This window comes from Varanus komodoensis, unplaced genomic scaffold (genome assembly GCF_004798865.1).
Source record: "Varanus komodoensis strain SLA01 unplaced genomic scaffold, ASM479886v1 scaffold10, whole genome shotgun sequence".
Classification (NCBI taxonomy): Eukaryota; Metazoa; Chordata; class Lepidosauria; order Squamata; family Varanidae; genus Varanus; species Varanus komodoensis.
Genome location: NW_025335269.1, coordinates 3,161,865 through 3,189,398, shown reverse-complemented (window position 1 = coordinate 3,189,398; position 27,534 = coordinate 3,161,865). Strand labels below are relative to the sequence as shown.

Below are 27,534 nucleotides of genomic sequence, written 5' to 3'. Positions count from 1 at the left end.
TCTCTAGGGCCAAAATCAGATGGTTGGAAAGGTGTCCTCTTCAGCTACGGACAGTAAAGACACCTAAAACTGTCCTGTGTTTTATTTTAAATCATGTCTACAAATTGAGATGGGATTATTTAATGTTTGACATCACAGGAAGCTCCACTATATTTTCAGGCAGTTTTGAAGGCGAAAACAGTATGAAGAGAGTCTTCCTTCTTGGGCCATTTTCCTCCTGCAAACCACCCTCCTTAACTGTGATTACCCTTCCTCAACCCCACAATATATTTTAGAAACCTAGAAAAATGGAAACGGAGCGAGTCAGAAGGGGTCTCCCGGGCCATCTAGTCTGACCTCCAGCACCAGCCGGCTCTGCTCACGACATGCCCACCATGTGCATGTCCAGCCTATCTTTGAACACCCTCACCAATGGGGCCTCAACGACCTCTCGTGGAAGCCTATTCCACACCCTCGGGGTCCTAACTGTCAGGAAGTGCTTCCTGGCATCTAAATGGAACCTTGGTTCCCTGAGCTTTGCTCCATTGGAGCGCGTCCTGCCTTCCTCTGCAGGGGAGAGCAGATGACATCCCCTCACATACCTGTATGTCGCCAACATATATCTCCTCTGAGTCTCCTCTTCCTCCAGGCTGAAGAGACCCAGTTCCCTCAGTCTCGCCTTATATGGCATCCCCTGCAAACTGGCCACCAACCTTGTGGCCCTATGCTGCACTGACTCTAACCTGGCTTATCCTTATTGTAATGAAGGGCCCAAAACCGAGCACAATACTCCAGTTGCGGGCACACCAGAGTCATATAGAGTGGTAGTAATACCTCTCTTGATCTAGAAGCCACACTTCTGGCCATGCAACCAAGGGTGGCGTTCGCCCTCTTAACCACCGCATCACATGGCTGACTCATGTTTAGCCTGCAGTCAACCAGTACCCTGAAGTCCCTTTCACAAGTGTTGCTCTCCAGCCACTTGTCCCCTAACCTGTACTTATAACAGGTATTCCTATGCCCCAAGTGCAAGACCTTGCACTTATCCACACTGAACGTCATCCTGTTGTCTCCTGCCCACTTCCATAGTCTGTCCAGATCCTTTTGTATCTGGAGTACCTGCTCCTCAGTTGTGGCCATTGCTCCAGTTTTAGTGTCGTCTGCAAATTTGATCAGCACACTGTTCACCCCTTCTTCCATGTCTTTAATGAAAACATTAAACAGGATCAGCCCCAGGACAGAGCCCTGGGGGACCCCAGTTGTTACTGGCCGCTATCCCGATGATTCCCCACTAATGGTTACCTTCTGCTTTTGGTCAGTCAGCCATGCCCTAATCCACCAGACAGTGCTTGGGTGTATCCCAAAACGCCTCAGTTTCTCCACCAGGATATCATGGGGCACTTTGTCAAAGGCCTTGCTGAAATTCAGGTATACCACATTCACTGCATCCCCTCCATCTAGCCATCTTCAAACCTTGTCATAGAATTCCACAAGGTTTGTCTGGCAGGACCTGTTTTTGTGAAAACTGTGTTGTGTGGCTGTCAGCCTCCCTTCCCTATCTAGCATCACTAGATCTCACTCTATTATGAGCCTTTCCATTGTTTTTCCTACAATGGACGTAAGGCTAACCGGTCTTTAATTCCCCATGTCCTTTCTACTACTCTTTTTGAAAATTGGGACCACTGATGCCACCCTCCAGTCCTCTGGAGCTTCACCTGTTCTCCACGAGGTGTCAAAAATGGAGGCCAGCGGGCATGAGAGAACCCCTGCCAACTCTCTAAGTACTCTCGGGTATAACCCGTCAGGGCCTGGCGCCTTTGTAATGTCCAATGCCCTGAGGAGCCCCTCGACTTCAAGGGGAGTGACTCTAATCTGTGCCCCTAAGTCCCCGACCTATGAGGATATCCCCGTCCTGCTTTGGGGAGAACACAGGCAAAATAGTCATTTAGCATCTGTGCCTGTTCCCTCACATCAGTCACTGGATCTCCTTCCTCCTTATTTAGTGGTCCCACTACTTGTCTCCCCTTCCTCTTCCTATTTACATGCTGAAAGAAGCCTTTTTTGTTGCTCTTGATATTCTTGGCAAGTCTCAGCTCGTAATCAGCCTTAGCCTTGCGAAGAATCCTTTTGCAAGGAGGATTTGAGGATTTTTCCTCAGAGGCTATTACCCCTATTGAGGAAGATAGTAGGGGAAGTGGAGGGAAGCAGATATACAGGAGCAATTTCCAGCAGACAGACAGACTGATCTCTAGCTGCCTAGAGATGCCATGGGCAAAGTAGTGATCCCATGGGCAAAACAGGCAGCATTTAAGTCCCACTTCAAACCACAGGCTTCTGCAGAGCTGGCACTGAGAAAAAGGCCAGGAGCACTCACATTAATGCTGTGCTGCAACTGAATCCTGCCCAACACAGTATAGGGACAGTGAAAACCATGAGAAGCCCCAGTTGAGTTCTGTTGCTCCCACTTCAGCACTCTAGAAGTTTTCTCAGTCCCTGCTGAGACATGCTGAGAGGGGTTTGGTGAGAGGCCTAGAACACTGGAGAAGGGGAAATGTGTTTTGGAAAGGTAAAACTAGATGGAAAATCCTTAAGTAACAAATAAATGGTTGGATGCTTGACAGCTCCAACCAAACCCAACTGGTCTCTACACTGCTCAGGATAGGATTAAATGCCACCCCCCCCAGCCCCCAAGAGAGGCAATTTCAAGACTGAGTCATTCTGAACCACAGGGAAGTATCATCTCAGGATGAAGGAAAATGCTCCATAAACTCAGAAAAACTATGCTATTTATAGTTCTGCATTGTCTTTCTTGTCTAACTATCTCTGTGGCCACTAGAGTGCACTATAAAACTGCAAGAAAAGCACCTACAGAGAAAAAGATTGAACAGGGGTATGTACAAGAATTTTGTTTTGATCCTTTACAGTGGTACCTTGGTTCATGAACTTAATCCGTTCCACAACTCTGGTCGCTACCTGAATTGGTCGCGAACCAAGTCAAATTTCCCTGTAAGGCTCAAGATAAATAAGGTTAATCTGTTCTGAACCATAACTTTATGTTATACATAAAGGACAGTACAAAAAATTTTAAATAAATAAAAACTTTTTTTTTAAACCACAAAAATATGAGCCATGTCCCTGGGCTGCAGGCCAAGCCGCGGCCGCCTTGCTGAGCCCAGGGGTGGATGGGGCGAGGTAGAGCGGAAGCAGGGCCTCTGCTGCAGCCTTCTCAGGGCAAGTCGCCACTCTTGCCTCGGCCCATGGAAAGCAGCCCTTACCTCCCTCCTCGCAGCCCTCTCCCAGCTGGGGGAGCTGCCCCGCACTCACCTCTCCAGCCTCCCACTCTTGCTCCCCCGCTCCCGGAGCCAGGCGAGTGCCTGCGAGAGGTCCTTCCTCCAGCTAGGAAGTGGGGCAGCCGTGAGGAGCCAGGAAGGCCTCGACCAAGGTGAGCACATGGCTCCCCCTCCTGGTGGGTGGGGAGAATGTTATTGTTTGGAGTTTTCCTGCAGGTAAGATAGCAATGATCATGTTCGTGTGGGAACATGGCTGCGATCGTGGTCGTCACCCGATGCTGAGTTCGTGAAAGGAGGCAAAATTTTGCCAAAATTTCTGTTCAAGTTCCTACTTGGTCGTGAACTGAGGTGTTTGTGAACCGAGGTACCACTGTATTTCTTTCTACCAGAACTTGCCCCATTCACTCCCAAATACAAGCATGTTTTCCAGACAAGAAAACACATTATAAAAATTTGCACTTAAAAATGTCTACTTTGAAAAGAAAAAAAAAAGCATTTTTACAATTCAGCCATAGGGGAAAGTACATACTTGGGTACATGCTTTAAAAGAATGCACATCCATTCACACAATGTTCCTGGCTCAAGTAACAACAAAAGCAAATCCTCTTGTTTGGGAATAGGGAGTTTTGGGAACCTAAGCAGCTGAGTAACTGGGTTTTATAAATTCAGGCTGCAGATGAGGTTTGACATGATGGAATGTTTCTCCTGTTTAGAAAATGATTTGGCAATGGGAAACTAAACTTCATGTTTTTGTTTTTAAATGCAGGATCATTCCATCATGAATCCATCTGAAGACTGAGTGGTGTAGTTCAGAAAGACGGTACTTTCCATTTATCATGAGATGTTGTAATAGATCAGCCAAATAGCAATTACAAGCAATTTTACCATTTACAAACATTTTCAAGACTACTTGCATAAATTTTCTGAGACAGTAGACATGGATGGTTGAAAGATCACTGGTTTCAAGGACAGGGCACATCCTCCCTCTCCACAGTTATTTTATTTGCTTACTGTTACAGTGGTGCCTCATACTTCAAACTTAATTCGTTTTAGGAGGCCATTTGAACTCTGAATTGTTCGAAGTTCGAAGCAATGTTCCCCATTAGAAGTAATGGAAAGTGAATTAATCCATTCCCAGACCCTAAACAGTACCCATTTGGGCTTTAAGAACAATTGAAAAAGCACTGAGAATGGATCAAAAAGCACTGAGGCATATTTTCACTGCACCTGCAGTTTGAATTTGGAAGCATCGTTCAACCTTTGGAATGATTGTATGTGGATTTTAGTGTTCAAACTCTGGAACATTTTAAGTTCAAGGCACCAATGTATTTTATTAAACAAAATGGCTGCTGAGATGAAGGATGTATCCTGCCCTGAAACTGAGCACTTTTCAGTCAGTCATGTTGGCCTACCTAAGGTGGAAGATAACCACTCAGCAGTGCCAGTGGGGAAGGTGAAAAGAATGAGACACTAGGTTTTCCATACCCAAACCAGCACAGTAAGAAATTGCAGATTTCCATTGCATAAGTAACTGCTGTCAGTACACCCTGGAAAGTATTGTCTTCAAATTAACAGTTACTTCACACATTCTGTTAAAAGAGAATGGTATTTTACCTTTTTGTTCCTACCCTGTGGTTTGGTGCAATATCTATTGTGTCTGTAGCAGAATCGTGTCTTACAGCCAGACCTAAATCTGCAATACAACATGTTCCATTTTTTTTTACTAAGATATTTTTTGATTTCAAATCTCTATGAGCTATAGCTGGTTTTCCTGCATTGAAACAAACAAAACAGATCATTAGTTGAATAGTATTTTCCAAGCAGAAGCTTCTTGATTGTTACACATGAAAATCAAAATTTAGTCTTGATCTTTGGCAAAATTTTGGTGTTAAACAACCTTCATAAATAGTTATCTGAATATCCATTTATGGTTTGAACAATTTTGAGAGCTTGTAAAATTAGAAAGAGAGGTGAAAGGTCATGATTTTTTCAAACTGAACTATTTGACAAATTTGAATAAGGTTAGCAAGATGGTGAAGCTCTTAACTGATTAGGAGAAGTGTTGTACGAGTATTATTTCTGGTACTACTGCAACCAAAGCTTTAACTTATTCTCAAACCTGAGGAATCTGAAGTTTATCAATACATTTCAGCATTGGTAGGATAAGCTTGAGCTCAAGGGTACTTTATATATGCATTGCATGCAAACTGTTCATGATTCAATTCTTAGCATCTTTAAGTAGAACTAGGAAAGATTCTCCTTCATGGATCACTGCCTAGTTGTGGCGAAGGGGCTTGCACAGCTCAATGAAGCTATGAGCTATGCCGTGCAGGGACACCCAAGACAGACAGGTCACAGCAGAGAGCTCTCACAAAACATGATCCACTGGAGAAGGAAATGGCAACCCACTCCAGTATCCTTGCCATGAAAACCCCATGGACAGAACCAAAAGCAAAAAGATATGACGCCGGAAGATGAGCCCCTCAGGTCGGAAGGTGTCCAATATGCTACTGGGGAAGAGCGGAGGGCTAGTACTAGTAGCGCCAGAAAGAATGAAGTGACTGGGTCAAAGCCGAAAGGACACTCAGTTGCAGATGTATCTGGTGGTAAAAGGAGAGTCTGATGCAGCAAAGATCTATACTCCATAGGAACCTGGAATGTAAGATCAATGAATCAAGGCAAGCTGAATGTGGTCAAACAAGAGATGACAAGACTGAACATCGACATCTTAGGAATCAGTGAACTAAAATGGACAGGAATGGGTGAATTTAATTCAGCTGATCATCAGGTATACTACTGCGGGCAAGAATCCCTCAGAAGAAATGGAGTAGCCTTCATAGGCAATAAAAGAGTAGGAAAAGCAGTACAGGCATACAATCCCCAAAATGACAGAATGATCTCAATTCGAATCCAATGCAATCCATTCAACATCGCAGTAGTCCAAGTCTATGCTCCAACCACTGGTGCTGAAGAGGCTGAAGTTGACCATGAAGGCTACAACACCTTCTAGAATTAACACCAAAAAATGATGTCCTCATCATCATGGGGGATTGGAATGCTAAAGTAGGAAGCCAAAAGATAACTGGAATAACAGGCAAGTTTGGCCTTGGAGTACAAAATGAAGCAGGGCACAGGCTGGTAGAATTTTGTCAAGAGAATACGATGGTCATAGCAAACACTCTTTTCCAGCAACCCAAGAGACGACTCTACACATGGACATCACCAGACGGTCAACACAGAAATCAGACTGACTATGTGTTCTGCAGCCAAAGATGGAGAAGCTCTATACAGTCACTAAAAACTAGACCAGGAGCTGACTGTGGCTCAGATCATGAGCTTCTTGTTGCAAAATTTAGGCTTAAATTGAAGAAAGTAGGGAAAAGCACTAGGCCACTCAGGTTTGACCTAAATCATATCCCTGATGAATATACAGTAGAGGTGACAAATACATTTAAGGAATTAGATCTGATAGACAGAGTGCCTGAAGAACTATGGACGGAGGTTCGCAACATTGTACAAGAGGTAGCAACTAAAACCATCCCAAAGAAAAAGAAATGCAAGAAAGCAAAATGGCTGTCTGAGGAAGCTTTACAAATAGCTGAGGAAAGAAAGCAAGCGAAAGGCAAGGGAGAAAAGGAAAGATACACCCAACTGAATGCAGAATTCCAGAGAATAGCTAGAAGAGATAAGAAGGCCTTCTTAAATGAACAGTGCAAAGAAATAGAAGAAAACAATAGAATAGGGAGGACCAGAGATCTCTTCAGGAAAATTGGAGATATGAAGGGAACGTTTCATACAAAGATGGGCATGATAAAGGACCAAAATGGCAGGGACCTAACAGAGGCAGAAGAGATGGCAAGATTACACAGAGGAACTATACAAGAAAGAGCTTAACATCCCTGATGGGGTGGTCACTGACCTCGAGCCAGACATCCTGGAATGTGAGGTCAACTGGGCCTTAGGACATCTGAGCAACAACAAAGCTAGTGGAGGTGACAATATTCCAGCTGAGCTATTCAAAATCTTAAAAGACGATGCAGTAAAAGTGCTACACTCAATATGCCAGCAAATTTGGAAAACTCAACAGTGGCCACAGGATTGGAAAATGTCAGTTTACATTCCCATCTCAAAGAAGGGCAATGCCAAAGAATGTTCAAACTACCGCACCATTGCATTCATTTCACATGCTAGCAAAGTAATGCTCCAAATCCTACAAGCTAGACTCCAGCACTATGTGGACCGAGAACTACCAGAAGTACAGGCACGATTTCGAAGAGGGAGAGGAACTAGAGATCAAATTGCCAACATACGGTGGATCATGGAGAAAGCTAGGGAGTTCCAGAAAAAGATCTACTTCTGCTTCATTGACTATGCTAAAGCCTTTGACTGTGTGGATCACAACAAACTGTGGCATGTTCTTAAAGAGATGGGAGTAACTGACCATCTTATTTGTCTCTTGAGAAACCTATATGCGGGTCAAGAAGCAACAGTGAGAACTGGACATGGAAACACTGATTGGTGCAAAATTGAGAAAGGAGTTTGGCAAGGCTGTATACTGTTGCCCTGCCTATTTAACTTATATGCAGAGCAAATCATGAGAAAGGCGGGGCTAGATGAATCACCAATTGGAATTAAGATTGCTGGGAGAAATATCAACAACCTCAGATATCCAGATGATACCACTCTCATGGCAGAAAGTGAAGAGGAACTAGAGCCTCTTGATGCGGGTGAAGGAGGAGAGTGCAAAAGTTGGCTTGAAACTCAACATTAAGAAAACTAAGATCATAGCATCCGGTCCTCTCACTTCCTGGCAAATAGATGGGGAAGAAATGGAGGTAGTGACAGATTTTATTTTCCTGGGCCCCAAGATCACCGCAGACAGGGACTGCAGTCAAGAAATTAAAAGACGCTCGCTCCTGGGGAGGAATGCTATGGCAAATCTAGATAGCATACTAAAAAGCAGAGACATCACCCTGCCAACAAAAGTGAGTATAGTCAAGGCTATGGTTTTCCCAGTTGCAATGTATGGCTGTGAAAGTTGGACCATAAGGAAGGCTGAGCACCGAAGAATTGAGGCCTTCGAACTGTGGTGCTGGTGGAGACTCCTGCGAGTCCGTTGGACCGCAAGGCCATCAAACCGGTCAGTCCTAGAGGAGATCAACCCTGACTGCTCTTTAGAAGGCCAGAGCCTGAAGATGAAACTCAAATACTTTGGCCACCTAATGAGAAGGAAGGACTCCCTGGAGAAGAGTCTAATGCTGGGAACAATAGATGGCAAAAGAAGAAGGGGATGGCAGAGAATGAGGTGGCTAGATGGAGTCACTGAAGCAGTTGGTGTGAGCTTCAATGGACTTAAGCTCACTTAAGGGGATGGTGGAGGACAGGGAGGACTGGAGGAATGTTGTCCATGGGGTCATGATGGGTCGGACACGACTTTGCGACTAACAACAACAGGAAAGATTACAGGTTGTTATGTTGGAGAGTTGAAATCAGGTAGTGACCCAGTTCAAATGTAACAACAGCCCGTGAATTGCCACAGCAGTGCACAAATAAATGCTCTACCTCCAGACCACTTGCTTCCAATTTTCATCCGGTGAAACAAAAAACTCAGGAGTGCCCTGCTTCTGGCTTGTTTACTACAGTGTCTGAATCTGGCACTCTGGATTGTTGAAGGAGAAACAAACTAGAGTTTTAACCCATGTTTTCTTAAAGCTCCAGGAACTGAATGCAAAGCAAACACAGCAAGCAGCCAGGAAGTGGTATGCTTACAGCCAGGATCAACCACAGGGTAATTCAGTCGAGTTGATTAATGTACATTATTAGGCAATTTTTATACATGTGCATGAGAGCACAAATTTAACAATGTAATTTTTTCAGACATGGACATAATAAGAGCCCACAGACTGTATGAGGTAAATTACCTTGTGTACCAACAATTTCCATGTGAAGATGTGCAAGTCCACTTGCAGTAGACAAAGCAAGTTTTATCATTCCTTCCACAGATACAGTATACCTGTTTAGGTAATCAAAGAGAGAGCCATGCTCATGATAATCTGACACCAACCAGAGCTGTGTCCATGTACCATTGTCTGCAAAACAGAAGACATACTATAAAAGTACTTTCCAAAGACAAAACAAAAATGAACACCAATGAAATGCACAAGTTATTCTTATCCCATGCATGGTCAGTATTTCATTTAACCTTCCTTGCTATAAGGTCTCAAGGCAATGGGAATCATTTCTACTGATGCCAGATAATAAAAGTAATCACTACAATTGTGCACATACCAGTGGTTTAAATTGCAATGAAATCAATGAGATTTAAGTGACCCATGTGCACAGGATTGCAGATAAACAATGACATCGTGAACAATATGTTTTTGAGAATTCCAAGCTTCCAGAATAATGTCTGGAATCCAGAGACATAAGTCATTGCCATATAAGAAATGTGTATGATACCATTTCATTTAAAATGGACAGGACAGTATTCTCCTTGCAAGTGTCTGAATCCTTTTAGGATATGAATGGGAACAAATTATTTATCTGCATGGACTAGGACTACAATCTATAAACCAGGACTGCACGACTATAAACCAGAGCTTCCCAGCCTTTCTGGACTAGTGGGTACACATGGAATTTAGGAATGTGCTTTGCCATAGGATGTATGACCAGTCAGAAAACCAAATTCATGAGGCTGTGGCTAAGTTCGCATGACAGGAGGATTAGGATAAATCCCCATCCTTCTAAGCATTTGTGGGCTTCCTCTTTTGTTCAGCCTGGTCTTCCAAAACCACCTGAGTTGAGAGGAAGTCTGCAAACACTTGTGGACCCCCTGGCTGTAAAACCAGCAACCTTCTTCACCATCAGGTTCAGCTCTGTAAGATATGGGAGAGAGAATCCTTCAGCCATCCCATGGAAGACAGAAATTGCCACAACATAGATTCTGATAGAAGATAGTTCTAGTCCTTAGGTGTGGATCATGTAAAGGAAATTGAGAATTTGCTGAATAGATGTCCAGGATGGTTTGAATGTTTCCTTCTGGATGAAATGCATAAAGGAGTTCCATTTGTCCTTGTAGAAGTGCCTTGAGTTCCACTGTACTTCTGTCTCCAGGATCAACTGTATTGCAGGTTGGAGAGAGTTCTCTCAATGTACCAGCCAATCCTTCATGCTGTTAGACAGATGATTCCAAGAGATGATATCTGGTCTTGTCAGGAGGTGGATGAACCATGCCTGCCTGGTCCACCATGGGGTCACAAAGATGCAGAAGGTATTCCTTATATGCCCTCACGCCCCTTAAGATCTGTGGGAGAGGCCCTGCTCCGAGAACCCTCCCTAAAGGAAGTAAAAAGGACATCTACTTGGAACAGGGCCTTCTCTGTGGTGGCGTCCAGATTATGGAATACACTCCCCAGGGAGTTTCGCCTGGTGCCAAGTCTATATTCTTTTCAGTGCCAGGTTAAAACCTTTTTATTTAATCAGTATTTTAAAAATTAGCATTTTTATTGATTCATAGTCGCCTTTGCTTTGTTTGGTTTTGTTCTGATTTGATTTATGGTATTTGGTAATTTTATTGTAATGTTTTATTGATTGTTGTTATGATTATTGGTTTTAATCTTGTAAGCTGTCCTGAGACGTGATAGTGAAAGACGGCATATAAATGTTTTAAATAAAATAAATAAATAAATATTCTTTCTCTGGATCTTGGCTAGTACCCTGTTGATTAGCAGGAATGGTGGGAACAGGTAGAACAACATCCCTTCCCATTGAAGAAGTAACGTGTATTCCAATGAACCCTGGCCAAGCCCAACACAACAGCAGAAGGACTTGCACACCACATTGTTTAGCATGGTGAAAAGGTCCATGGGTGATGTTCCCCTGGCCTCTAACAGCTGCCTCAGGATCTCCAGATGCAGCTCCTTTTTTGTGGGTCCCCTCAGGACTCCTGCTCAAGATGTCTGCCATTATGTTGCTGACCCATATGGCTACAATGGTAATATCCTATTTCAGGCACCAGTCCCAGATCTACAGCATGCAATAGGTTACGGATGCAGACTCCATGCTGCCCTGTTTGTTCAGGTAGAACACCACTGTTGTGTTGTCTGATGTGACCTGAACATGTTTTCCTCTGAGGAGCTGGAAGGTGAGCTGTGCTTTCTGTACTATAAGCAGTAGTTCCTGAACTGGGCTCAACTTGGAGCTGTAGGGCCAAGCTGACCTGTGTTACCACTGAGTCAGCAGGAAGATAACCACGTGCTATCACAGAATTTAGCCTTGCCTCAAAGTAGAGAATCAACTGGGCAGGAAGAAGCACAGATTTCTTGGTGTCGGTAGAGAGTCCCAGTCTTTCCAAGAATTCATGTGTTTCAGATGGAGCCCAAGAGATCCTCCTGGGATGTGGTGACCAGCAGCCAGTTGTCCAGGTAAGGAAAAACCTGGATTCCTTGTGGCCTGAAATAGGTGCACACCACAGCCATGCATGTGGTAAAGACTTGTGGGGCTGTGGAAGGCCAAATGGGAGCAAAGAAAACTCACAGCTCCCAATTTGAAACCAGAGACTATGCTTGTAGTCCAGATGAACAGACACATGACAATAAGCATTCCTCAGATTGAGGTGAACCAGTCCTATTGGTACAGCAACGGAAGGTTTTGCAGTGAGACCATGAGGAACTTCTTGTGGGGAATGAAAAAGTTTACATCTCACAGGTCTAAGATGGAATGAAGGCTGCCATCCTTCTTCAGAATGGTGAAGTACCATGAGTAAAAACCATAATGGAGATTGGTTGGAGTGATGGGTTTAATCACTCATTTTGGTAGTAATATGGTAACCTCTTCTGCCAGTACAGGAGAAGGCAATGGTCCCAAGAGGTGCAAGGTCAAATTCAATATAGTATCCACTTTCCAAAATTGAGAGAACCCACCAACCTGATGTTATGGCTTCTCAACTGGGAGAATAGATTGTAAGGTGACCTTCAAACCATATTTGCACCATTAGCGAGGGGCTTGTTTGATCCAGGAGTTTGTCGTGTTGCCTATTGGTATCCTGCTTCTTCTTGGGATGCAGGAACTGAAAGGCACCCCAGCAACATGGCTGGGATTGTTGCTGCTGGCATGCGGGTTCGTGGTACTGGCTCTGAGACTGGAACAAGGATGAGCTCCATGTCCACTCTGGAACAAGGACGGGCTCTATGACCACTTACATGCCCTTGGTGGCTGCAAGGGTGAGAAGCCCATCCCTCTCACCATTGCCCTGGACTCCTGGACACTATCCAGTTTTCTGTTGGTCCAGGCACTGAAATGTCTATCTCCATCAAAAGGCATTTATTCAGTGTGAGACCAGACCTTCTGGGAAAGGCTTAGTATCAATAAGCACACATGCAACCCGATTGCCACTGCACCAACAAGGGCCCAGGAGTTGAGGTCAACATAGTGACAAGCAATACTGATTCACTGCCAGGAGAGTCTGTGGGCCTCTGCGTGAAACACCTTAGCCAATTCAGTGTTTCTCCAAAAGGAACTTGACTACAGCACCCATCTTCTCCCACAGGAAGGTTTAGTATCTTCTCATGGTGGTCACATAATATGAGATCTAGAGACACAGTTGCATTGCTGTGTAGACCCTCCTCACCATGGCATCCAAATGGCATCCCTCTTGATTTGCCAGGGTGGTATACTCTCTCTGCATCCAACCCTGAGCCAACTCTATGATGGCAGAATTTGGTTGCGGGTAGTGTATCAGGGAGAGAATGTCCCTCTCCTAGACACAGAACAGGCTTTCCAAACGCTGGGATGTTGGCTGCAGCTGTGTCAGTGTCTTCCACAGTTCCTTCATCAATTGTAGAAGCAGAAAAAGGAACAGGATAGCCACTGGCATGGAGTTCTCTGTCAGGACAACGTCACAGACTGGATCCACTGGTGGTCTGGTAAAGTGTTGGGTTCCACCCAAGCAACACTGTCATTTGGAGGACCTGTTTGGAGAATCTTCCAAGGTCTTTGGAAGGAGATGCCAGGCCTTGTGCCAAGATGATGTCTTCAGGTGATGAAGATAACAGGTCATCATACAGCAGTGGCTGGTCCGAGTTAGACAAATAGTTGGTGGGATCCAATGAGAAAGAATGGGCAGATGGTGAGGGAGTATGACAGGACAGAGCAGACTGAGTATGAGTATGCAGCTGACAGGAACTGGCAGCTGATAAGTGAGAACTAGTGGTTGCACCGGGACCAAAGAAGGTGCTTCCCATGGTGGTTGTACTGCATGGTAAGTCGCTATGTCACTCTGTTAGCGATATGGATCCATGGGTCTCCTCTCCCAAAGGCAACTACTGTAATATGGATCTGTTGGTGGAAGTGACATCCAGAAAGATTCCCGGTCCCAGGTCATTGGTAGGAACCTGGACCATTCTGTCAGGTGATGGCTGGAAGCATATGATGGGTGCAAAGAAAAGATGGCATGTGAGTGCCCAGCAGTTTGCCTTGGAACCAGCATAGATGGCTGTTACTCCTGGTATAGGAAGTGGAAGAGCCTGGGAGGAGATAAAGGAGAAAGACTGGCCAGCATATGGGGTGGCGAGTCCTATATTTCTCCTTCAGAGAAAGACAAAAAAGTGGTTGGTTCTGTTCAAACCACTGAGCCTCATGGAGGCACCTCTGCAGAACTGGTGAGAGGACCAGTGGAGTAGCCAGCACTGGGGCTGCAGTCAGGACCATTGACAGAACTGGGGCCTGACCAGAAGACTCTGATAATGAATAGTAGCATCAGGTTCATTTCTTGGGTTTGCCTTGCCCTTCTTTGCTACACAGACCCAGGCTTGGGTGGCATGGACAGAGCGGTTGTTGAAGCCCCAGCAGCCAACAATGGCATATGAGAGGCATGAGTTGCCAGAAATGTCAAAGGGTGCTCTGTCAGGGCTGCCATGACCAACTGAATGGCCATAAGCACATGGTTCCACATCTCCTTCTTGAGCCAGCCTACTCAGTTTTACTGAGCCTGCAAGGTAAATGGCAGGTGTCCATCCGGTGATCTTCACTTAATTAAAATAGGAAAAGAGAATGCCCATCAGTTGAAGGCATTTGTGTGCCACACTGTACACATTTCCTTGAGCACCACTGGGTGAGAAGAAGAGACGATTACAGCTAAGGAAAGAAGTCTGAAAAAGAGAGGACAATAGAGGATTGTTTAAAAAGTTGTTTTTAATATAAGGGTAAGGTAAAAAGTGCATATAAAGTGAAAAACAGGTAGAGAAGAAAGTGAATTGGAACAAGAGAAAAGGGATAAAGAGAATGATAGAACTTTCTAGAAAAGCCTGAGGAAAAATGCTAGGGGAAAGAACCCAAGGCACCCAAAACAGTGGTTGAAAGAGAACTAGGGGAAATTACCCTTGCCTTTATATACTGGTGGGAGGGGAGCTTAGGTAGAAAAATCTTCCTGGGAACAGGCCCTGCACAGGTGCAGAGCCCATATGAGTGATTCAAAGAGACCACAAAGAAGAAGCAGGCGTCATGAACCTGAATCAACATGAGGCACACCACTTTGGCAACCAGGAACAGGTCTTGGCCATCCTTGTCACAGAGGCAATTTTTCCCAATGGCTTGAGAGGTCTACTGTACCATTGCAGCCAAATGAAACCTGATAGCAGCCACCAAGAATGACGTGAGAACTTTGGAACTTGCTGACAGCTCTGCTCATCAGGCAGCTTCTTATCAAGAGCAGCACTCCCTTGGCAAGCAGCTCACTGTTGGGGTTCCCCCATGGTGGATCATGTTGTCTAGGTTCAGAGGACACAACAATCCACTGTGGGTGATAACAACCCTAAAATACCCCATGGGTTCTCGGGGTGAGTTGTCTGGAAATATCGTACCCTGGGTGATCCAACCAGTGTTTGTAACAACACAACAATCCACCCACAATTCTGTTGTCCAAAAGAGGTCTGTAAGAAAAGCAAGCTGCGTAAGAAAAAAAATGAAAAGATAGGTGGGCTAACACTTTCAAACACAAAACCATTCTTTTGAACCCACAGCTTTTAGTCTACTTTAGCTATTAGCATCAGATTTATTGGGAATTATTTTTATTTCTTTTTTCTGCAATGATACCCGTGGAAAAAGCTGCATTCCTTGCTAATTGACATAAAGAAAGAAAAAACAGAAAGCCCTTCCCCCTACGGAGTTGAAAGGTTGCGAATTTCAAGAGAAGAGAGAGACAGAGCTCTTTCTAAGGAAAAGATCTTTTTTTTCTTTAATCTCTCCAAGGGCGAAGAATTAAAATAACAAATTACTGATTAATTGAACTATAGAAGTATCTTTCTTGTGTGTTGGACCTTTGCCAAGAAATAACGGCCATCTTTGCTCTTCTGTTCCTAGGACTCTTGGACCCCTGCCAAATTATGGAAGAAATTGAAGCAATACAGAAGACATTTTCGGCAATACAGACCTCTTTAACAGCCTTGCAACTATCCCAACAGGCGATAATAATACAACAGAAGACTGTTTTAATTAAGCAACTTGACTGTTTCTTGATTGAACAAAAAGCTGGCTTTGATAAACTAGATGTTTCCATTAATCAGGCTTTGCAGAATATGCAAAATATCCAGCAAGTAGAAGAAAAGTTTGAAACTGGGAAGATAACAATTATTATGGGATGGGCTTTAAATAGACAACAAGCAGATGGATATTTGGAAACATCAGGAATAAATAGCCTCCATGTGATTTGTTTGTTATGCTGGAAAAAGAGAAGATAGCTGGGCTACAGTCCAAGACACATGATCTACTGCACACACTACAACAATCTAATGTAAACAAAGAAGCAACGGGCGGACACGATTTATTACATGATTTATCACAGGCATGTTTTTTTGTATGAGCGGAAAAGTTGGCACAATCTGTGGAGCTAATTAGCATGAGGTTATTGAATTTGCTTGCTATGTTGGAAAAGGAGAAAACAGTTCACCATTTAAGAGAGGCTTTGTTCATGTGGCTACATTTGAAAATTTATTACAGATATTACGACGTTATAATGTAAAGAAAACAAAGGTTTGGTAGAGGTAAAAAAAAATCAAAGGGAAGATAAGAGAACTTTCTTTCTTGTTATTTCAAAAAGGGGTGACGCATAGAGGTTGGTATTCTCATATGTAATGTAGAAAAGCTAAGCTACTGTTCTTGGTGAAGCTTTAGTAATTTTGTTTAAAGAAATTTCGGCTAAAAGATATTATAGGTATTAGTTATCACCAAATAGATTAATCAGTGGTGCTTTTAAAGATGTTAAGTGGATGTTTCTGATTTTATCTGTATTTGAAAATAAGATAATTCATTATAGGTATTAATAATCACCAAATAGAGTTGTTAAGCCATTTTTAGAGATGATAAATCGATGCTTTTGATGTTATTTGTAACTGTAGAGATTTTTCTCTTTCTTTTTGTTCTTCTTTTCATCTTAAAAAGGGATGATTTAAATAGGCTGGTATGTTCACATGAGATACAGAAAGGCTAATTTAATATGGTTGGTGAAAACTTAAAAATCTAGATTAATGAAACATTGTTAAATGGATATCTCTGACTATATCTGTAATTGAAAATAGGAGAACTTACTATTAAAAAAAAGGAATGACTTATATGGGTTGGTAAGTCTATATGTGATACTGTATGGAGTTAACTATATTTGATTAACTGGAGTTTAAGTTAGATGAAACATTAGTGAGTTTAAATAAAATTGGCTTAAAGTTATCACCAAGCAGAGCAGTTAGGATGCCCTTTGAGATGTCAAATAGATCTTTTTGAAGTTACCAGTAATCGTGGTAGTGAAGAAGTTATTTATCATTAGATAGATTTTGAATTGTTCAGAAATGTTTAGATGAAACCTATCACTGAAGAAGAAAGATGTCGTAATTTCACCCAACCTGGAGAAGCTTCCCTTAAATAATGGTTAAGAGAAACAGGACTTTGCAAGAAAAGATGGGATTGATTTCACCAATAAAGAAGGAGGAAGATAGTGACTTCTATCAAATTTGGAATTACTTTATTTGGCTGGAGAAACGGGACTTGGTTTTGATCTAAAGATGTTTTCATATTATAAAAGGATTTTAGCATGATCATACAATGTTAAAAGATATGTTGTAGGGGGCTGACCCAGTAAATCTGATATGTGTGATGATTGATATGTGTAGTTTTAGTTTAAAATCTTAATAAAAAAATTCTAAAAAAAAAAAAGCAAGCTGGATTCTTTACAACCCAAGAGCAAGGTGTTGGAGCCCCACTAGTCAGCCCACCTCCCATGGCGGAATTTGAGGGAGTAGGTTTTGAAGATTTTGTTGCAATGGATGATGATGTGGCAAACTGCAATGAACTTGACCCAGAAGCAATTTTCCAATCAGTACTGACTGAGGTACAACCCAGCAGAAAAGTGCTGGAAGCAACTAATGAGGCAGAAGAATTAAGTGAGGAGGACACAGAAATTGCAGATATTCTGAAAGAAAAGGATATGAGTAATTTGATATTGCAGTTAAAGTCATTTGCTGTGGAAAATGCCGAGGCATGCTGAATGGTATAGTCAGAGTTGAGAGTGCTTTCCCCACTAACCTTCATAAAAAGAGTAAGAAACAAACTAAAATTCACTCTTTTTTCAGAAAGAATGATCAAACCACGAGAAAACAATATATATGGATGGGTCAGATGTGACTTTGCCACTAGCAAGCAAGCACCAATTGATTTTGTATGATACAGCATTGATTTTCCTGTGTTTTCACTATGTGTGTTTCTGTATGACGTTCTCTAATAAAAGATGTACAATAAAATGAGGCATGTGTACATATCACTACAGTTGTTCCGTATGTTGACCACCTCCGTATGTTGACCACTTTCCTTCAGTTCCTTGAGTGGTCAACTTTCAGAAGTTTTACTGTATTTGAAAAGACAATCAGCCAAAAGTATAAAATCAGACAAGGGTATAAAATTGTTAGCTAATATTTATCACATATAAATTGCAGCAGATTATGATGAAGGAAATTATTTTAAGTTAAAATGAGAAAAGACATTAAAGACACAAATCTGTTTAGAACAGTGGAATTGCATCTTCCACAATGGTTTTAACATTTCCCTATGTGTTACTCTAAAGGAACATTTATTGTTGGTATATGACACCATGGAAGTTGGTAATGGTAAATCCCAACGTTGACAACACTTGTTGGAAATGTGAGAAAAATAGTGCAGACTTTTCCCTTTTATGCTGGACTTGCAAAAAGATTAAAGATTAGACTTTTCTGGGAAAAAGTTATGACACATATGACCTCTATGACTGCATATCCCATTCCTATGAATCCTATGTATGTTTTACTTAGCTATCTTAAAGATATTGTTAGGGTGTAGATATGGTTGGAAACCTTTTCAAGACTGCCAAATTAGTTATTGCTGCTAAATGGAGACTACTTGTTATTCCTTCTATAGAAGAATGGATTGACAAGATATGGTATATCACTTCAATGGTGAAGTTAACAAAATTTGTTCATCTATGGAGGAGGGGTAGGTGGAAAGATCATAAACTTGAACAACTCTGGATTCCATTTATTATTTATATTAAACAATAATTTGATTTGGTCATTAACAAATTCAGAGCTTTTGCAATGTTAGTGTAATTTTTGAGAATATTTTATGCGGACAGTTAGGATTAATTTGCTTGATCATTAAGGGGTATATAGGCTTGATTTACAATTACGATTTTTTTGTAATTGTCCTGATATTCCTTCTGTTTGTATATGTATAATAAATATAATAATAAATGCAAATATAATAATAGTGTCACTGTATTGCTACAACCTAAAATAAAAAGGCAGAAAAAAGGGAGCCTTGGTTGCTACCAATGGAGGTATCCACAGAAATAACACTGAAAACTCAAGCTGTATATATGTACTGGTAATAACCCCATTAAATTAAAATGGGACTTACTTTTGAGTAAGTATTTTACTTAGTGTTTTTTTTCATTATTGTTATAAATTGTAACTTGGAATGCAAATACTTGTGAAGTCAATGTATTAGTCATTCCAAATGGTCAAAGGCAGTATTTATTTACAGTTATTTCAAGAGGAGAGGCGAGGCAAGATTTTTTTAAATAATATAGGGCTCTCATGGTGCCATCAACACTACACACTACTGATATGCAAATAAATATTATAGCTAGCAAAGGACAGCAGCAGCCATTTTTAAGAGTTGCTAACCTTTATTGTCTGCAGCTATGAACCCAAGAATATTTTCATGGCGTAGCATAACCGTTTGATAAATTTCTGCCTCACGAAACCATGAACGTTCTTCTCTTGAGGAAAAAATTTTCACTGCAACTTCTTCTCCTCTCCATTTCCCCCTCCAGACTTCTCCAAACCGACCTTTTCCAATACTTTCTTGTAGTACAATTGTTCTTGCAATTGTTCTTTGAACAAGTAAAGGTAAACCTAAAAAATCAAAGTTTATTTTCCAGTCAGCAACAAAGATTGAGCTAATTAATTCAAGGCTATTTGGAGACAATGCTAACTCAAGGTTTATAAATAATAAAGTATGAGTGACCTCTTGGTTCACACACATACCCTCACCTTCTGGACGGGCAGCAAGAAATTTAGAAGATTTGCATCAATCAGACCTGGCATGGGGATTTAAGCTTGAGATTTAGCATTACATTTTAATATAGCCATAGTCTTTGCAAATGTTGTGCATACAAATTTTAAAAAACTGTTTATCCTACTGATCCAGAGGATTTTTCTACAATTTCAAATACCATTTACTTCAAGTTAGAGTGGGTTCACACAACACAACAAGGCATTAAGGTTTCTTGCACAGGTTGGTCTGTCATGTGGTCCAAACCTGTCATGGTATTTCAGCATGGTACATTTGTTTTTTCAGAAACCATGATACAAAACAATAGTCTCTTCTATGACTTTCATGCTTCATCAGTTGTGTAAACCCAGCATCATGGTTTCCATGGTCCTGGCAGGTAGCTACTAGAGTTCTCTGGAAAAAGGAGCAGTTGCAGGAGCTGCTCCAGTCATCCAATGTATGACTGAATCAGGCACAGTGACTCATGGGATACATGCTGAAAGTAGAAAGTCTAAGCAAGGAGGTTGGAAATCACACAAGCACAGAAACCACCTGAACCTCTGTCAGGCTCTGTGTCCTGTGGGATTGCTTGTTGCTTGACATGACATGTGAACCCAGCCTTGGTATCATGACTTTAAACAGGGCACTTGCAGAGAATTATTCACAGGGTCTGTTCACAGATCACTATAGCTGCACCAAGTGTGTGTGCAGAGTGCCTCCACATTTTCAATATGCTAGTGCTCCTTAAGGGTTGTTTCTAGCTCTCAAGCTAGTCCTACTTGACCTGCTTGAGGGTTTAACAACCCTTACAAAACACATGGCTTTTTAAAAAATTTTAAATGTCACTGAACTCACATTGACTGGATTTGCACAACACAGCAAGGGTTGTCTATGGAACATTGCACCTGCAAGCACTGCAGTGCTGCATCATATTATCTGAACCGAGTCAATGAATTTTACTTTTTTTGAACACATCAAAAAAGGATGGTAACATTTGCAAGCCTCCTGCCTGGGTTAGGCTTTTCAATGCATATCTGGAATAATAACTCCCTATAATAGCATCATACAAGACTTGAGATTTTGTGGTATTTATTTGTTCTCAGGTAATATATTTGGCCAAGCCAATGATGTTAAACTTTTGATTAGCAGTTTATTTATGATATAAATTTTCCTCTTTTGTAAGATAATTTTATATATAAACCATATATATAAACCAAGGTATATATAAACTTGGTTATATATAAACCAAGGTATCTAGGAATGAAACACAAGCCTGTTGATGATACAATAAAAAGCCAGATTCATAAAATAGTACTTTCAAGGGTATGCTTTTTACCTCTGGATAAAACCAAACAATCCCACTAAAATGCAACAGTTATTATTCCCATGTCATTTAGCAAGTAGCTACAGCTGCACAGCAATATTCATATTATTATTCATTGTTTTTAAAAGGTGATCTATCAGGATATAGCCAGGGAAAAACCTCTATTACCTGATCCTGAGCCAGATGTAGTCATATCATAAATTAAATCTTTTAAAGTAGTTCCCTCAGATATAAAAGGCCGATCCATAGAAGGATCTTCTTCACTTGGAACCCGATGATGTATGACTGTACGATTATGGCAAATGTATAGGATCAACATGAGTGAAATGCAGACAAAGCAAACAGGTCCAGCAATGATAGCAGCCAATTCTACTGGTCCTAGGTTAGGAGAAAACTTTTCTGGTATAGGACCTAAGAGGAGACAGAGGAAAGCAGAAACACAAAAGAGGAAGAAAAACCAATATCCTATTAGTTAAATATTAACATTCATTGCTTGGTGTCTGCAAGCTAGCATAAGATAGAATTATATCTCTATAGGCATGTTTTTCTGCATAGATTCCTCCCTACCCCACTGGTTCCCAGAAGACAAATGGGAGAAAATTTGATATGGATGTATCTTAAGATGTTTAGGCCATTCCACCATTGTGTTCTATCTATTTGACCTATTAATCTTATCTTTTAGTATCTTTGTATACTTTGAAAAAAGGTACCTGGTGTTGGAATTGGGAGATCCATTTTATTGCAGAGGTCTTTATCACAGCAATGAGGCACTGTAATTACTCCTTCAGTTGTTGAGGGAGCACACACAAATGGCCGGTCTCTGGGAATAAGATCAACTTTTGCAATGCACATACTACTGCGTGCAATTTTGTCTCCAGTCCGCGTTACTGATGTAAGGCAGAGCCCATCTGTTGTGCATGTAAAGTTCTCTTTTGTACAATGAAGGCAAAAACATTGTAAAGCTGCAGCAAATAAAATATTTTAGTATTAGTCATGTAAAAACATTTTGGAATTATGAAGTTTAAGTGCACCTAAATGTCCCATTGAATTCTACTTCTATGTAAATAGATATAGGATTGTGCTGTTAATTTCCTAATAGCTCCATACATTTGCAATAATTATCTACCAAACATCTTTTAAGTAAACCCAGAGAAAAGGTGGCAAGCATCTTTAAAGAAAGGAAAAGTTTCTAAATGAAGCATTCCTTCAGGCATAGTTCTTGTGAGTTGATATCCAATATTTGATACCCAATAGCATTACTTCATATATGTTATTTTCCATAACCATAACATGAAATATGCTTGCAATATTTCCATGAATTATGAAAGGCCTTCTGCATGCAAGAAGGGGATCTGGCCTTGGGTTTCTCTCTTTTTTTAAATAAGTTTTATTCTAAATAAACCTAATACAAAGAAAAACTAAAAACAACATCAATCATCGGAAACATCGGACCTACTGGGTCAGCCCCCCACATCTTTTCTTTTTATGTTAACTTATGAACATATTTAAATCTATGTGAAGCCCCATTTCTCTAGCCAATAATAAAAAGAGTCCCAAGTTTGACAGAAGTCAGTATCTTCTTTCTCCTTCAGTGACAAAGTCAATCTGTCCATTTCTGCATAGTCCAAGATCTTTTTTAGGGTCAGTTCATCAGTGGGTGGCTCTTCACTCTTCCAGTGTTGGGCAAATGCAATCCTCTCCACAGAAATTACATGTAAAATCAAGTACATTTCTTGATGAGATTTTTGTAACATTTCCTCAAGCCATTTATGTATTTTAATCCAATACTTTTTCGCTTTATCGCAAGTCCACCACATATGATAGAAGGTACCCAATTTATGCTTACATTTCCAACATCCATTTGACATACTTAGAAACATCTTAGCTAGTCTATTTGGTGACAAATATCATCTATAAAACATTTTATACAAGTTTTCTTTATATGAAGTTGCTAATGTTGCCTTAATATTTCTTTTCCATAGCTTTTGCCATTTTTCTAATTCAATATTATATCCAAAGTTTTCCTTAACCTGTTCATCTTCCATTCTCCTATCGAGTAAGAAATTATATCATCTTTTAATAATTTTTTCATCCAATTTAAGCATCACCTGATCAAATGCTGTTAAGTCCTTATAAAAGCCCCACATTCTATAGTCTTTAGCGTATCTCGATTGTATCTGCACCTTATGCCACCAAGAAATATTAGATCCTTGTTCTTGTATTTCTTGATTCAATTTCAATCCTCCATCATTATCCAAGATGTCATCATATCTTACGATTGCTTCAAAATTCAATGCCTTTGGATATACAAGAGCTTCCATAGGTGAAAGCCATCTTGGTAATTTATTACACAGTTTTGTCTTTAACTTTTCCTACACCGACATTAATGATTTCCTAATATAATGACTTAAAAAACTACCATGTGCCTTACACTTTTCATACCACATATAAGCATGCCAACCCATTTGCAAATCATGCCCTTCAAGATACAAGATTGTCTTATTTCTTAAAGTTATCCATTCTTTTAGCCACATTAAAACAGAAGCTTGATAATACAGCATCCAATCATGAAGACCAAAACCCCCATTCTCTTAAGCCTCCTGAAGTATTTTTAATTTAATCCTTGGTTTCTTCTTTCTCCATGTAAATCTCGAGATTTGAAAATTTAAACCATTATTTTTTTATCAATTTTTATGGAAATCATTTGGAATAAAAACAAAAGCTTTGGAAATATATTCATTTTAGCTAGTGCTATTATTCCCAGCAAAGATAATTGCAAATTAGCCCATTTTTCCAAATCACTCTTAATTTCCTTAAATATCATAACTGTCTTCTTTCAGAATGCTACACTTAGCTGTAAGAAAAATTCCCAAATATTTAACCTTTTTAACAATTTGAAGATCTACTTGTTCCACCAGAGTTTTTCTCTGCTCCTGTGTGAGATTTTTTTACTAACAATTTCTTCTTTTCTCTGTTTATTTTCACCCCAGTAACCTGCCATACTCTTCAATCCTTTATAGGAGTTTGGGCATTGTTACTAAGGGTTCCTCAATTATGAGAACTAGGTCATCTGCAAATGCTTGCAATTTATAGCTTTCATCTTTAATTATAGTACATTTAAAGTCCATATTGTCCCTGATATTTCTGTTTAACACTTCTAGGATCATATAAACAACAGTGGTGATAGCGGGCATCCTTGTCTTGTACCCTTTTGTATATCTATAGTATTTGTAAATTCTCCATTGATTATAATCATAGCAGACTGCTTTTGATAGATGCTTAGTATCACATTAATGAATTTCTCACCAAACTCCACTTGAACTAGTTGCTGCTTCATAAATTGCCAATTAACATTGTCAAAAGCCTTCTGTGCGTCCATGAACAATAGTGCCATTGGTTTTTCCGTATGTATCTCATAATTCTCTAAGATATCCAGGATAGTTCTCATGTTATTCCTCATTTGTCTTTTAGGTAAAAAACCATTTTGATCTGAATGAATAAAATCTATGAAATACTTCATCAATCTTTCTGCCAAAATGAGGCAAAAATTTTGTAATCCACATTTAATAGTGATATAGGTCTATAGTTTTGAATCTGTGTCAAGTCTGTGTCTTCTTTCGGTATTAATGTAATATTTGCCTCTGTCCAAGTATTTGGTATTTTAGCATCTAACAATGCTGCATTACATATATCCTTAGGAAGTGTAGCAAAAATTCCTTCAAAGGATTTATAAAACTCTGCTGGAAGCCCATCCGGGACTGGAGTTTTGTCATTCTTTTGTCTCTTAATTGCCTCAATTACTTCTGTGATTGTTACTTCTTCATTCAATACTTTTGGTATTTCTCCGGTAACTTTGGCAGGTCTCCCTTTCGGATATACTCATTTACATTCTCAGTTGAAATCTCATCATTCTGGTACAGCTTTGCAAAGAAATCTTCCGCTATTTTCTTAATATGTATACTTTGTACTTGCAGTCATCCTTCTCCATCCTTCAGTTTACTTATTAGTCTATTCTCTCTTTCCTTCTTTACTATATAAGCTAACCATCTCCCTGGTTTATTAGCATTTTTGAAGAAATTCGAAGAAGTTCTGTTTGGTCAATTTCATTTGCTTAGTAAGTTCATTTGTATCAAAGAGGTTCAGTTTATGTTTTAGAATATTCATTTGTACCTTAAAGTCCTTTTTGGATGGATCTTCCTGTAGTTCTTGTTCACATTTCGTCAATTCCTCTACTATTTCAGATCGTTCCTGCTTTCTCCTTTTATTTATTTTTGCTGAATATGTTATTATCAGCCCTCTGACATAGGCTTTGGCTGTATCCCAGACATTTTGCAAAGAGGTTTCTTCAGTTTTATTTATTTGAAAGAATATTTGCATTTCCTTATTTATCTCTTCTATGAATTTTTTATCCTTTAATAAGGCTTTATTTAACCTCCATCTGGGCGTTTTTACTGTCCCTTTCAATGTCATAGTTACAGGGTTATGATCTGCCTAGACATTTGCCTCTATTTCAACTTCTAGCAGGTCTGGTACTAAGTCTGGGGTTATCCAAATCATATCGATTCTAGACCATGACCTATGTCTATTCGAATAGAAAGTATATCTAGCAGAGGTTGGATTTTTATGTCTCCAGACATCTATCAAACTAAATCCTTCAATCATATTAAACAAGACTTTGGAAGTATCCTCCTGCCTTTTCTGTCCTTAATCTCACTCTTGTGATCCATTTTCTTGTCCACAATTGCATTAAAGTCTCCCATTACACACACACACACACACACACACAATTGTGAGAGTAAAGCATGTAGTTTTTGGTAAAACATTTCCTGATGGTCATTTGGGGCATAAATCGCCACAAGCACCTTTTTAAGTTTCATTGTGATTTCAACCATAAGAATCCTACCATCATCATCAGCTAATATATATTTAGGGTCTAATTTTTCCTTGAGGTATAATGCTAAACCTCTTTTCTTTTGAGAAGCGGAAGATATAAATAGCTTTCTAAGCTTTAAACATTCCAAAAGCTTACTAAGTTGTTTCTTAATATGTGTTTCTTGTAGGCAAATTATATCTAATTTCTGTTTTTGAAGTTGAGAGAAAATCCTTCTCTTAGAGAGTCCGTTTAGTCCATTTATGTTTAAAGAGAGCAGTTCAATTCTTCCTTCCATTTTGAAAGCCATATTTAAAGAGTATATATTTATCTACTTATGCTTTGCCTTTACACTTCTACCTTTTTTCTTTTCCTTTGGTTCCAGTGTCTGTTCCTCTTGTAAGTCTGTATTTGCTATTTCTCCTTCTTCAGAATGGTATGCTGTTAATTCCATTGGTTCAGCACCTTTTTCTCCTTCTTTTGGAACATCCGATTCTTTCTCTTCAAATGCACTTCTGAATTTTTCATAAAACTCTTGTGCCTTGAAGACTGAGTCCAGCTTATATCTTGTAGAGTTCCAGGTGAAAAATATTCCTTCTGGCATTAGCCACCTAAACATGATCTTTTTCTTAATCAGTTTCGTGGTAAGGAATAAGTATTTCTTTTGTCCTTCTCTAAACTTCCATGGTATTTGTTTCAAAACAGTCACCTCATGATGATCATCAGCCTTTAAAGGTATATCATGTACAGCCCTCAAAACATTATCTCTTATAGACCTTTTTGCAAATTTAACATGAACTTCTCTCGGAATCTTGTGTTTCCTAGCGTAACTTGAATTTACCTTATAAACAAGGTCAATATTTGTGTCCACCTCTTCATTTTCCAGATACAACACCTCTGCCAGCATAGTAATTATTAATTTCCTTAAGTCCTCATTCTTTCCCTTGGGTATTTTCTGGAATCTCAGATACTTGGATGCCTTCTCCATCTCTAATATAGCAAGTGAGTCCCATAATGACTTGTTTGTTTTAATAATTGTGTTTCTTTCTCTACTGTTTCAATTTTTTCATGGGCTTGCTGTATTTCTTGTGTATTCAGTTCAGTTTTAAGTTGAACATCTGCCAGTTGGTTTGATACATCCTTGACAGAGCTGTCCAATTTGTCAAGACGTTCTCTTTGTTCATTTGCAATTTTCTTCTGTTAAGCTGACATAATCTTCTGTTCTAAGCTTAATTTTGATATAGTATTTTGCATAGCCTCCTGGAATGCTTGCATAGCTGTTAAAGATGTTTGTATCGCCAAAAGAGTCATTTGTAGATCTTTTTGGTATTTTTTGGCATCTGCTGCTTTAGACTGGTGAGTTGGGCTCTGAGCAGCTGATGTAGGTGCCGAAGAGGAGGAAGGGTGTGTTTTTTTCATAGTGATGGTAGTTTTTTGCTAGTAATTGCAAAGTAACGAGAGAGAGAGAGAGAGAGAGAGAGAGAGAGAGAGAGAGAGAGAGA

The 27,534-nt window shown here is 40.2% G+C and overlaps 1 protein-coding gene across 3 annotated transcripts in view; it reads right to left on the bottom strand.

Moving 5' to 3' along the window:
• TGFBR1 (transforming growth factor beta receptor 1) overlaps positions 1 to 27,534 on the bottom strand; it is a 50,198-nt gene that overhangs the window by 5,011 nt on the left and 17,653 nt on the right. For all 3 annotated transcript variants that reach the window (XM_044452812.1, XM_044452823.1, XM_044452815.1), the window contains exons 2-6: positions 21,873 to 22,124; positions 21,331 to 21,573; positions 19,469 to 19,699; positions 9,191 to 9,358; positions 4,884 to 5,040 (exon numbers count right to left, since the gene is read on the bottom strand). In XM_044452812.1, coding sequence (XP_044308747.1) covers positions 4,884 to 5,040; positions 9,191 to 9,358; positions 19,469 to 19,699; positions 21,331 to 21,573; positions 21,873 to 22,124 — 1,051 coding nt within the window. The remainder of the gene's footprint in view (positions 1 to 4,883; positions 5,041 to 9,190; positions 9,359 to 19,468; positions 19,700 to 21,330; positions 21,574 to 21,872; positions 22,125 to 27,534) is intronic.